Source organism: Aegilops tauschii, chromosome 5 (genome assembly GCF_002575655.3).
Source record: "Aegilops tauschii subsp. strangulata cultivar AL8/78 chromosome 5, Aet v6.0, whole genome shotgun sequence".
Classification (NCBI taxonomy): Eukaryota; Viridiplantae; Streptophyta; class Magnoliopsida; order Poales; family Poaceae; genus Aegilops; species Aegilops tauschii.
The window spans coordinates 80,157,172-80,170,350 of NC_053039.3; the positions used below are offsets into that span (position 1 = coordinate 80,157,172).

At 42.4% G+C, this 13,179-nt stretch overlaps 1 protein-coding gene across 3 annotated transcripts; it reads right to left on the reverse strand.

Annotated features, from left to right (window-relative positions):
* Positions 1–1,802: 1,802 nt before the first annotated feature.
* Positions 1,803–7,328, reverse strand: LOC109747127 (B3 domain-containing protein LOC_Os12g40080). Of its 3 annotated transcripts, none has more exons than XM_020306216.4 (9): positions 7,026–7,328; positions 6,419–6,536; positions 5,564–5,905; positions 4,625–4,959; positions 4,166–4,301; positions 3,379–3,802; positions 3,082–3,293; positions 2,450–2,911; positions 1,803–2,344 (listed from the first exon to the last, which is right to left on the reverse strand). In XM_020306216.4, exons 2-9 carry the CDS (start codon positions 6,521–6,523, stop codon positions 2,093–2,095), a joined length of 2,268 nt encoding a protein of 755 aa, XP_020161805.1. In that variant the 5' UTR covers positions 6,524–6,536; positions 7,026–7,328; the 3' UTR covers positions 1,803–2,092. The 3 variants fall into 3 exon arrangements, with proteins under 3 accessions (XP_020161805.1, XP_020161804.1, XP_020161806.1); XM_020306215.4 differs by having other exon boundaries at positions 7,022–7,328; XM_020306217.4 differs by lacking the exons at positions 6,419–6,536; positions 7,026–7,328 and adding an exon at positions 6,203–6,313.
* Positions 7,329–13,179: the final 5,851 nt, after the last annotated feature.

Consider the following 13,179-nt stretch of genomic DNA (forward strand, 5'->3'; position numbering starts at 1 on the left):
AGAAAGGTCCCTACTTTTGTACACCGACAATCGGAGATCGCGTGTGATAACTCTTGGACCGTCACCAGGGGGAACTTCTGCTCCCATTCGACGCTAGAGAGGACACGATCCAGCTTCTCAAACGTCGGAGTTGGTAACGTATTGGCCCAAGTAAATTTTCTACCGGAAAGCTCGATCTCTCTAAGATCCAAGCTTTCAATGATTGTATTGAACATAAACGACCATCTGCCGTCAAAGTTATCATTGTTTTTTTCCTCCTGACGCTGAATAATGTTAAAATCGCCCCCAACCAGAATTGGGAGCTGCCCGCTGCCGCAAATACGGACTAGATCCGCCAAAAAAGCTGGTTTGAGTTCAGGCTGCGCAGCACCATACACCACCACCAATGCCCAATTAAACCCATCGGCTTTCGATCTGACCCGAAACTTAACCGTAAAATCACCCATAACCACATTCCGGACCTCCAATGTATCGCATTTAACCCCAAGTAAAATCCCACCGGATCTTCCTCTTGGAGGCAGGCAATGTCAATCGAAATCAACACCTCCCGATAAAGTACTAAGAAACTGGGGTGTAAAATTGTCCCTTCCAGTTTCGGAGAGGGTGATAAAATCCAACTTGTGTTCTATAGATGCATCTGCTAGAAACCTTCTTTTAGCCAAGTCTGTAAGACCTCTGCTATTCCAAAAGATTCCTTTCATATTTCATCATGAAATTTTTTAGTGGTCCGGATCCTAGCACTTCTACGCACAGCCGAAGCCGGATATATCTTACGTTTCCACTTTCGTTTCGGCTTGTTTTGGTCCTCTACTCGGTCCTCACAACCGAGCTCAGTGGACCTAACCACCTGAGAATCTGCAAGAATGGAATCCCTTGGGGAGATAGAGCAGTCATCCTCCTCCGTCTCAGGAAGTGAGGGTGCAAGATCCGCACAAAAGCTATCAAATACCCTAACTCCCAGTGCATCTATATCCGAATCGTTCATAGGTTTGACAACCGCTACGTTTCGAATCATTTCTAAGGCACGCTCCGCTTCAAGATCCAGGATATCATTAACGGGTTTAGAAATTTACAATCTCATCAGTAGAAAAATGCAAAATAGAATTGGAGGTGTTGACTGACATACCAGTACTGACCTCAATGTCACGAAAAAAGATCATACAAAGAGCTATCACAATGACTGACTTGAAGTATGCAATCAATCATTAATATGTAGTCTCTCAGCAACCACATATAAAGAGCCATCACATATAAACACCTCCTCAAAGCCCATCGCAACAACAGGCGAGAAATCCATACAAATATAAGCCGGACATGGATTGGTGACACATACCACAATATGCAGTCTCTCGGCGTTGGGAAAGCATTTGAGGAAGGTGGACACCATCTTAACGTCATTGCGAACACCGGAGCCTCTTGCTGACGAGACGTAGACGCAAGCCACCCAAGCATCCCACGATGTTTAGGATCTCCAGGACGGGGCTCCTCGCAACGAGGGAGTCGACGAAGCCATGCTCCATTTCGACAAAACAGAGGCCGAGCTCACGGAGGTGGGGAAAGGAGGCGCCACGCAGGGCAGCCGTGCCTGGCAGCTTCCAGACGCCGGCGTAGAGGCGGGTGAGGGTGGTGGTGCTGAAGAGCGAGGCGGGGAGAGGAACGTCGAGCGGCCACGGGCGGTTGATGAGGAGGAGGTCCTGGACGCCCTTGGCGGCCAGGAGCTGGAGCCAGCGCACAATAATTTCATCTCAGAACCTTCTTGAACGATAACATATGACAGAGAGGTATAGCATTGCAAGAGAAGGTGGCTGTAAGGCTGATGCAACAATTCCCACCATGTTTTAGCCAATTTACAAGCCAACAGAAACATCAAACCAGTCTTAACTGACCAATAGTTTCAAAACAAAACATAGACATGCTCGCAGGAGCTGAAACCAAACTGAAACCTGTCGCGTCGACATCGACAGGGTTTCTTGCAAGAATGAGAGATGGGGGAACCAAAAGCTTGTGGGTTTCTGACAGAAAAGGTACTAGATTACGGATCACCAAAAGAGTGGCGTCGACGCCATGACGGGCGACACCAGCCAGCTACGCTTTAATTATGTGGACATTCATGGTGAGCTCCTCCTCGTTTCTTCAGCAGCTCAAACAGGCACATGTCCCCTTCTTGCAGCTTATTGTCTTTTACCAACTTCTTCCAGCCTCTGCGCAGTGCATTAAATTTTCCATTGACTTTGTCACCTACATAGAGCTTAGCTTTCCAAGTGTCGTTCTTCCCGGGCAGTCGAAGCCTCATTATCTGGTCCTCGCGTGGAAGATGACAGTCAGCGTATCCCTGTTCAATGTACTGATTTTGTTCGTTGCACATTCACAAGGCAGGACGGTAAGTTGTCAAAATGACTTGAGTCCATTATCTAGAAAGAGGAAACTGCATGGATCGAGCAGAACTTACCAGGCTGTAGCTGCTTCTCTGCAAGACTGACACAAATATTTTGATTTCAGGCCGAATGGCCTGGATTCTCTCTTCAATTTTTCTCTTCTGCTTGCGAGTCAGTTTGATGCTTCTTGCAACCACATATCCTGGGTGAGTCCATTTCTTCTTCTGCTGGCTAGCTGGTTTGGTGTGTCCTGTTATGACATACTCTGGGTGACCGCTTTCTTTAAGTGGATGGACTGTTATCATCACTCTACTGTCGTTCTTTGACACTTCGAATGCGCAGATATCGCCTTCCCGCAAGTTGTTGTCGCGTACGAAGCCCAGCCAACCAGCAGTAAGGATGCATGAAAGGGTGCATGTGCCATCACTGATAACCGCCAAATTGGCATCCCATGTTTTGCTGTTCTGAGGATGACAGAGTTTGATCATCTGGTCTTGATGCGGAAGGTGTTTGACAGCATAGTCCTTGCAGATGACCTGTTACAAATGAATGAACTAGCTGGTGAATTATGTCAACACCATAAGTTGCAGAGCACTAGTGTAACAACACAAATATTCTAGTGTTCATTCAAAAATAATTGGAGAATAGCGTAACAAACGCTATCTGAGTCATCGCTCTAGAAGATATTGTGATTCTGTAAACGTACCAGATATCCATCAGACAGAGTTTTCTCGTTCATTGCTGTGACATAAAATTCAATTCCAGTCTGGCTTTCCTTGACAAATGTGTCGACTCTTGCCCTCTGGGCACTAGTGAGTTTACAGCTCATTTCTAAAATGTAACGTGATTCTGAAGATCCCTGAAGGACACCTGAACCTCTGGGTTCCTGAATATCTTTTGAAGATGTGACATCTTCAGCTGTACAACATTGATCATGACAGGAGCAATGAGAAGAAAAAAATAGCGGACAAAGTAAAAAACTCGATAGAAATGCACACTCAACTGTTCAATTCTGAACTTGGTTTCTGCGAAGGTGAGTCTGTTGGAGTCTTCTTTGTAGTTTTCCAACTGTCAGTCAAACCATCGTTTCGGCATCTCTTTTTGGTGGGTAGTGATTGATCATGACAAATGTCCCTCTCTTGGACATTAGAACCACAGCTCATGGTAACACATGAAAACTCGTTCTCGCAGCCACTTGGTTTAAAGATTTTTACTTTGAAGTGAGAGTCCCCACTGTATGTAAAGACTAGGAGGTCACCCTCTTTAAGTTCATAAGCACCGGCAAAGTTCGCCCACCCTGATCGAAGAACTAACTTATGTTGTTCCTCGGCAACCTGAACATTATAAATTTTACCATCCGGGACTTCTAGTTTGACTTCATCAGATATGCGACCTCTGAAATTAGTGGCGAACTTTGGTGGTATGGTCTGCATGAAGAAACAAATGACAGAGAATCTTTAACCAGCAAGTGACCACAGACGATGCTAAGTGATTGGCAGTCTATCTTAATCCCTATATAATTCACTATAAAGAAAACTAAGAGCACACATGCTTCTCTAATATTTATTATCAAATTTTGGTTATCTGGGTAAGTGGGTATACTTTGTGGCTTCGTGCGATTTAGTTATCAAAAAAGGTATATTTGTTATATAACTGGTGCTCAAACTCCTAACTTCATCAAGATTATCAAACTGCTAGCAGTATTTCCCATTTTTTCACAAAACAAAAGTTTTGAAAATTGTAGACGATATATTTGTGCACAAAAAATAGTGTAATCGGCAAGGCCTTACCATCTCATCCTTAAAATTACTCAGAATCACAACCTTGAAGAAAGACCAGTTATGATCCTCCATGTGCCAATAATGGCGTCCAACACATTCTATGCATATTGTGCATGCCTTGTTCCTGTGATCATTTGGTCCAGTCCTGCCATATCAGTTGTGATGAAATTATTAAAATCAAAATCCACACACACATTTTGAGACGAACTTTGACAGTCGACTTGACCTACAAAATATGTGTTACATGCCACTAAAAGTATACCACTGGATTTGCATTCGAAACAAGTTCCCAATGGTATTATTTTTATGGTATATAACTCATACATTATTGGTCTAATTGATGATCAAAGTAAATATCAAAATATGTGCAGACCTTGCAACCCGAACAGAGGAAGATGACACGACGAATGGACAGAGTTATGCTTATTAGTCCTAGGAACACAAACTGTAACCAAGGTTAGCACTGACCTTTCTCTAGGTGATTGCAAAGGATTATCATGATACGCGCTCCTTTTTTGGACACAAGGAGTGATGTTCTTAACGACACACGATAACAATTTATCAAAACCATTTACATTGAAGATTCGGACTTTGAACTGGGAGTTCCCATTATACCCGAACAACAATGTGTCACCCTCTTTAAGTTCATAGGCACTGACAAATGTATCCCATCCAGAGAGAAGGACTAGCTCATTCTGTTCATTGTCAACCTGAACACTATATGTTTGGCCATCTGGCACTTCTAGCTTTATTTCTTCAGATATGTGTCCTCTGACATAGTTTGCAAACTTTTCTGGTATGGTCTGCAGGAATAACCAAAAGAATGCTTTTTTTTACTAACGAGTTAAGGCAGTCATTGTAAAGGAAATCAAGAGCACTTTACAAAACTAGTTTGCTACATGAGATCAAGATGAGTGTCTCCAGAACAGAACATAGATTCTGATTATTTTTGGATCACCAACAAGCCAACCACCAGCTTATCTTCATGCATGTTCGGCTATTCTATAACCAGGGAGCATAAAAATAGCCTATTAGTATGCATTAACTTCACCACATTGTGATGTTCCCCTCCTTAAAGCATTAATACATAGTTCCTCCTGTGTAATCTCCTTTTCTTTTATAGGGAAAACAGGCTGCTGTTGCTAACTTCACTAGAAAATCAAGAGGGAAAGTGTTTTCATTCTGGACACATAATTTTGGTTATTTCGGCATGGTTAAATGCAATAGTATAATCATTTGAGTCAAGTACATTTATCTCAAAAATAAAGTCTATTTCGAAGGTCCCAACTTCAACATCAAGTTTACAAAGTTGCTAGCTCAATCTATCAGCATCCTAAAAATAACAATCTAAAAGATAGAAGATATATATATTGGTGCATGAGAACAGCATAATTGACAATGTCTTACCAGTCCATTATTTGAAGCACCGATACCCATCATAACCATGAAGAAACGCATTTTATTGACACAAGGAGTGTTGTTCATTGGAACACAGGATAACTCTTTCTCACAGCCAGTTTGATTGAACATTCGAACTTCAAAGCAGGAGCTTCCGCTGGATTCAAACAATAAGATGGTACCTTGTACAAGTTCATAAGTTCTGGCAAATTCTGCCCACCCAGATTGAAAGACAAGGCCATTCTCTTCCTTAGAAACCTGAACGTTGTATGTTTTACCGTCAGGTACTTCTAGCTTCACTTTGTCAGGTATCTGCCCTCTGATATAATTTGCTAAGTTTATTGGTACATCCTGCAAGAATAAGCAAATGTGACCTTTGTTATCTTAGAGCAGAAGGTTCCTGTAACGGCAATCAAGACTCAAGAGTACACTACAAAAGCCATTTGTTTGAACAAGACAAGCATTTATTTTATTCGCAGGAACAGAGCACACAATCACTGGATAAAGTAAAAACATAGTCATGTCGGCACCAAGCAAAGAATGCTTGAGTGCGAGCACATGAAAGTTAGACGTGTGACATGGGAGACTATAGTCTGTACGTAATATTTATACTAGTATGGAGTATATTATGGAGTTAGGAAATTTTACTCTGCTGTAATTGGGGAAAAGGATCAGCAACAATGAAGGCACTTATCACTAGTTCATCATCATGCCTAGAATTACTTTTCATAATCCTTTGCGAAGTACTCCCTCCGTTCCATGTTCCCTCAAATTTCAGTTTTAGCTTAGTTAAAACAAGCCTTTGACCAACAATTACTCTTGACAAAACTCTTCTTTCAAGAAGAGAGAGTGACAGGGTCTTACCACGAATTCACCCACAATCTTGACGAAACACTTTTTCCAATCACCCATGCGGTGCCAATTGTGGTACACGACGCACTCGTTGCAACTTGTGAAAGATGTCTTCATTGTATGACAACACCTACCAAATTAATTGAGATCAAGCTGTTAGAGGAACTTTAGCAGGTACTACTATATTAACTTGTAAGAACCCAAGAGAACTTTGCGCGCAAGAATCCAATTTAAAAATATATATAGATGGATGTTGTATTGTTGTATGACCTTGCAAATTTCCATGACCAAAATCCATTTCATTTGGGAGAAACAAAAAGTATAAATGCCCATTTCCTGTTTCAGTTCCTATCTCCCAGACAAGGTTATATGTAATATACACCTATAAAAAAAATCTACTCCCTCCGTTCCTAAATATTTGTCTTTCTACAGATTTCAACAAGTGACTACATACGGAGCAAAATGAGTGAATCTATACTCTAAAATATGTCTATATGCATCCGTATGTGGTAGTCCATTTGAAATCTCTAAAAGGACAAATATTTAGGAAAGGAGGGAGTATATCGACCTTGATTAGCTTTTACGTTACGAACTGAAAATACGAGTTCGAAATACCTACTCCCAGGCCACGCGCAAAGACCCAAATAACCTTCTTCTTCTTCTTCTTCTTCTTCCTCGTCCTCATCCCCTCCCAGAATCGACAACGAACCACGGTATTTCTCCTCAGCGAGACACCACCACCGCCTACGCCGTCTCGCCTCGTCCGATTTCGCGCTGAGCTTCTCGTCGCAGGCGGGGTCGACGCGGACGGAGCACCTGGGTCCGCGCCGTCACCTCCGCCTGGGACCGCGAATCCCATCACTGGAATCTTCTTCTCCGGTGGTGACGGAGAAGGATGCAGGCTCGCCGCTGCGCCGGCGACAGTTTTTGGGAGAAAAGGCAGCAGCAGCTTGGACCAATTTGTTTAGGCCCAACCCATACCGTTCCTACACCAAGCCCACACGTACCTTACTCAAAAATGGCCCACATGCACCAAACCAGATTGTTTCCCAATAAAATAAAATAAAATACTCACCCCGTTTCAAAATACTTTCTCATCCAAAATTAGTTGACGCTCAAACGGTTGTATCTCGACGTATTTCAGCTGAAGTATTTATTTTAAGGGACCGGTCAGATACTTACGTTCTAAAGTTATCCTAAATCAAACATATTTAAATTTGACAAAGTCTATAGAAAATTATAAAAATGATTATATATCAACTATATAGTTTAAAAATATATTTAATGATGGATTTAATAAAATTAATTTGATATTGTAGATGTTGGTATATTTTTCCATATTTTTTGACATGTATTTTTCCGTATACTTGGTAGCATAAAGGTGGGGTTTTTCGGGGAAGAAACATAAAGATGATTGACTTAGAAAAAGCCTAGAACTTCAAGTATTTTGGAATCATGGGAGTGAAAACGAGCGTGATATCCATCTCAAATATATAAAAAACTAGTATCCAAGGCAAACCCTACACTCAAAATCAAAATAAATAAATATAATGAAACCAAGCGACCCAAACTACTGCTTTGTCATTAAAAAAGAAAAGAAAAAGGTGAAGCCAAAACATGTAAAAGACCATTGCGGTATTCAGCCACATTTCATACGAACTTTGTGTCACCACGGTCAAGATCTGCCTCGAGAAAGAGATGTACTCCAAAGAAAACTATGCTCTTCGACATGCATGACATTGCATGGTCCGAAGATGTACTATTAGAAACTGAGACACGAGAAGGGCTGCTCGAGACTACCTTTGGCAAGAAGCTCTCTGTATGGCCGCGTAGAATAGGCGGCGCCGGAGGGCCAGCGGAGACTGAAGAAAATGCGGCGGCGCTGACCTTTTTCACAGGATGAACGGAGAGGGGCAACGGAGGCGGAGAAGATCCCAATGGTTCGACTCGCGCCTAGCTGCGTGCCAACAGAGCACGCACACTACACTGCCACTTGATAGACCGTAGGAGTACTAATATACACAAGAGAGAAAAGAGAAAAGGATTACTGTGCATTGTAATAAATGCCAGCACAATGGATGGAAGGCACGCGCACATCGGTAACCTCAAATCAACTTTACAAACCCATTTGATCAATTTGTTTCTTGGAACTAAACACTTATTTATTACTATCTTCATTTACCATGAAGTTTAAAGTCTTTACGTATTTCAAGATTCAAATTTGACCAAAGAATAATTTAAAAAATCATCTGTATTGAGACATTTTGTATGGTTTAAATTTAGATTTTATTTAATCTGTATATAAATTATATATTCTATCTCTGAAATATAGATTAGTATTATATGCATGACACTAGTCTAAATTACTCCCCACTATGACTAGCCTATTTAATCTTGTTTTTATAAATACGTTTTACGAAACTTGCCTTTCGTTTTCTTCTCTATCATATTTCCAATTAACTCTCGAGGTTTCTGCTCTTCAACTTGCTATATTAATGAGTGTTTGAGTAGTAGACATAAAGAATCATGGCAAGTTTCTGTGTTTGAAACTTGTCGTAATAAATTTGAAGAGCAAAAAAGATTATTGTACACAATAATAAATGTCAGCACAATGAATGGAAGGCGCACGCACATTGGTAACCTAAAACCAACTTTACAAGCCCATTCAATCAATTTGCTTCTTGGAACTCAAACACTCATTTACTAGTATCTTGGTTTACCATGAAATTTGAAGTCTTTACGTATTTTAAGGTTCAAACTTGATCAACAAAAAAACTAATTTTTTATCTATGATAGATAGTGAAACATTTTTTATGTTTAAATTCAGATTTTTTTTCTAACTTTAACTTTTTATCTCTGAAAATATAGATTACATTTTAGATGCATGAGTGTCACATCTTGCAGCAGAACAGTAGTCCATCTGTGCATACATTGACAACTTATAACAGACTCAAGTAACAACTAAAGGTAAGGTCTTCAGCTGAGCAGGCCGAGCTCAGACCCATGTGGAGTTTGTGCTTTATTTCTGCCAGTTGGAATACAAAACTAATTGTCATTAATTATGTGTTTTTTAGTTGGATTAATTATGAGCTATTAACAGACACATTAAGGGTGAGTCTTTCCGATCTACTCGAATGGTGGGTTGTTACTGGCTCAGATGTAGATTTATCCCCACATCTTATCCGACACACTATACATGGATGGGGAGGGCAACCGTAGTTGTCAAGTGTCAACCATTAGATCACATCTGCAACCTCGCGTGCACACCCCATCGTCATTGTTTCTTTTTGTTGTGATGCTGCTGACTTCCTCATCTCGATGGCTGCACAGAATAGTAGGCCTCTAGAAGCGCACCTCTTGTTAAGCTGCACAAGATGAGGGACGATAAAGTTTTGGGGACCGTTACTCACACTTAACCGACTACTTCTCGTCGACAATGGATGATGACTACTTTGACCACGACAGATTCATCTCCATGCCTGATAACACCACGAAGAATGTCAACGTACTACTGCAAGAACACCCATCCGTGATCGGTCATCAATGATGTGATGTGAGAACGGAGTCATTGGAGCCTTTTACCAGCGATGACGGGGTACGACCTATCACTGGTGACCTACCGGATGGCACAAGTGCAACATACCAATGGCGGCCCACTAAATTGTCCATCATTGGTATGGTGGCGAGAATCCCTCGGTGAAAATATGCTCTAGAGGCAATCATGTGATGATGACATTCCTTATGTATTCGTGAATTATTTGAACTGTCCGTAAACGTCATCACTAATATGTATCAACAAATATTTTACTTATTTTTTGAGATTATGTATTATAAATGATTCTTCTAATGGTCCTTGGTTGATAAGGTTATGGGGACACATATCATTTGACTAGTATACAACTTGGTTGATGACTATATATGTTTCACAAGTCATGGGCATAGAGAGGCCAACCCAATAGTACAGACTCATACATGATCTTAGTGGCTCATTCAGATGGACCGCCAAGTCGAACAGACCCACTGTGAGATGCAAATGAGATATTGTCATATGTTAGTATCAGGTATACTAAATACGCCATGTCCTATAGTTAAGATCTTCGCGTGTTCTTGGGGTGTGGATTGACTTACTTAGGTTCTATCAAACTCTACTCTGTAACTATGTAGTTATAAAGGTAACTTTTGGGTGAAACGAGAAACATGTTGCAAGGCATGGTTGACCAAGATAGGATTTACCCCTCTGAGTCAGAGCTAGATTCTCTAGGCTCTCTCGAGTGATCAGACTCGAAGAGCGTCACCATGTGACTTGGTTAAGAGCTAACCCTGTTCGGGAGTCTATCTCATTTCCGAGAAGATATGTCGAGCTACCAACAAGTGTGACAAGCAATCGACTTGATCTCGGCAATATGTATCATGAGGCAGGAGGAATATTGCATATGACCCATTGTCAAGGTTTCATTATTATGATTTTGCACACACTTAGAATTTGGAACATATAACATACATCGACTCTGGTTGTTCAGTGTATGTGAACCTTTAGGGTTGTGTGCTTAAGGGGTAGGTACCCACTCATATTGGACCCGAATAGATCACTCAGATGGGATTAGAGTAAAACCCTTGGATGGGTTCATAGTGAACCACTTGGATAGGATTCAAGTGGACCAAGAGTTCTAATGGGCCTCAAGTTTTGATCCCATCTGCGAATGTCTATATAAGTGGAGGGGCGGAACCCTAGAAAGGCTTAGACATGAGAGACAGTCTAATCACCTAGACGTCTCCACTTCCATGCTCGTCGTGAGATCGGATCTAGTAGTGCATCGCTCGGCATTCCTCCCTACATGTCCAAATACCATGGAGGCATTACACTTGCATCGATTTGATGAACCTTTCATGGATCCATGAGGAGGAGGAGGAAGTTTGACAACACTGCATTGATGCGCCACACAAAATCTACTTCTGTCGTGGGATCGCACGTCTAGTGGTAAACTTGTGATCTATCTCCACAACATGTTACTGGTCCATTTTCTATACTAGGCTATTTCAGGATTGGCCATGGGCACTGGGTTTGAGCCCGTGGGCATGGGGCCTCGTGTGCCCACGAGGTTGTACCATGCCCACATGATCCCTTGGGCCTGGGTCTTGACCCTCGTAGGCATGTGGTGTCCAGGAAGGTGTCGTTTGACCCCCAACAACTAGTTTTTGGGGGTTGTGATGCGGAGCATCCCACATTCATCCCCATGTACACTTCGACTACTCACTAAGCCCTAAGAGGACATACGATGAGACCTCGACCATATGCCATTGGACACAAGGTGAACTCACTCCTCTTCAAACTGTCACTTTCCACATATGAGACATGGCTACTACCTCATGCATGGACCTTGCATATACTCAGGTACAACCAAGATGACCATGGAGGATCCAAGGACCAAGGCCAAGCATGGAAGAGGAGAAGGAAGAAGAAGAACAGAGCAAGACTGGACTTGCCCGGATCATCCGGATCCCCAGCCGGACGATCCGGACCAAGCCCGGATGAGCCGGACCCCCGCCCGGACGATCCGGGTAATGTGCCCGAAGACACCCGAAGCCTGCTCGACGAAGCCGGATCATCCGGACGGCCGCCCGGATCATCCGGACCCCCAACACCCGGATCATCCGGACCCCCGACACCCGGATCATCCAGACCATGCCTGCGCGCGTGACTTGGGCCGAGGCCCATGTACCCCTTCGCCCCTCACTTACCCCTTCGTGGCTTAGACTATATATACTCCTCCCCCTCCTCCATTTGAGGGTTCGCATAGGTTTAGCTCATATTAGAGACATAGCTTTGCTCATCCATACGGATCTACTCCACGAGAGAGACCACGGCCCCTCTACGGAGAAGATCCATGTTGGATTCAAGACCTCCTCACGGAGAAGACCCCCTTCAAGACCTCCTCACAGAGAAGAACCGGTTACCCTATGTATCGTCCCTTGTTGATCGTGGATCGTGTATCTCTTTGTGTTCCGGGGATCTAGCACATGTGTGATTGTTCTTGTTGGTTTGAGTGATTCTCTCGTGTTTCCCCTCGTGTTTCCCCTCGTTTTCCCCTCGTGTTCTTTGTGTTCTTCGCAGGATCCGCTCCAATCGTGAAACATCGGGCCACTAGGGTTCTACCCTACATCAGGTTGGCTATTTAAGGGCTCTTCTCCCACCACTGGTTTGTGTGTTGACCCCAACGACTAGTTTTCGGGGGTTGGCTATTTAACAGCTCTTCTTCCACCACTGTTCAGTGGTAGATAGGACCTGAGAGAATAGAAATCTTACCTTTATCTGCTTGTGGGCTCGACTTACCACCTCCGTCATTGGAAAGTGCTACGACAATTCCTTGCACTTGAAGATTATCAAGCACATCCCTCTCTCCCCCTTACATTAATATTTTCTTTCAAAAATGGCTAAGTTGTATTGCTCTTTCTTCTACCAATTAGCACACTGGAGAGGTCAACACAATAAAATGAATTTTACATTTGTTTGGATAGAAGAGATAGAGATAGAAGAGATTGAATACCGACTATTAGTTTATTGTGCTATCAAATATTGATCTGATTTGACTGGCTAGATAAAAGTCATTACCATCGAAAAGAAGGTTAAAACCTCTGGCATCTACATGATTGGGATGCACACAACCATTCTTATTAATTATTGAAAATAATACAAAACAAATGCAACCATAATCGAACCATTACAAAATATGAGAAAACACCTTAGGACTAAATCGACTTCTTCCGCAGCAACA

Coding starts and splice junctions, on each gene's coding strand:
- LOC109747127 (XM_020306216.4), bottom strand. CDS start 6,523: ATGAAGACATCTTTCACAAGTTGCAACGAGTGCGTCGTGTACCACAAT. Junction 5,906..6,418: donor AGATTGTGGGTGAATTCGTG/GTAAGACCCTGT, acceptor TTATTCTTGCAG/GATGTACCAATAAACTTAGC. Junction 4,960..5,563: donor GTGCTTCAAATAATGGACTG/GTAAGACATTGT, acceptor TTATTCCTGCAG/ACCATACCAGAAAAGTTTGC.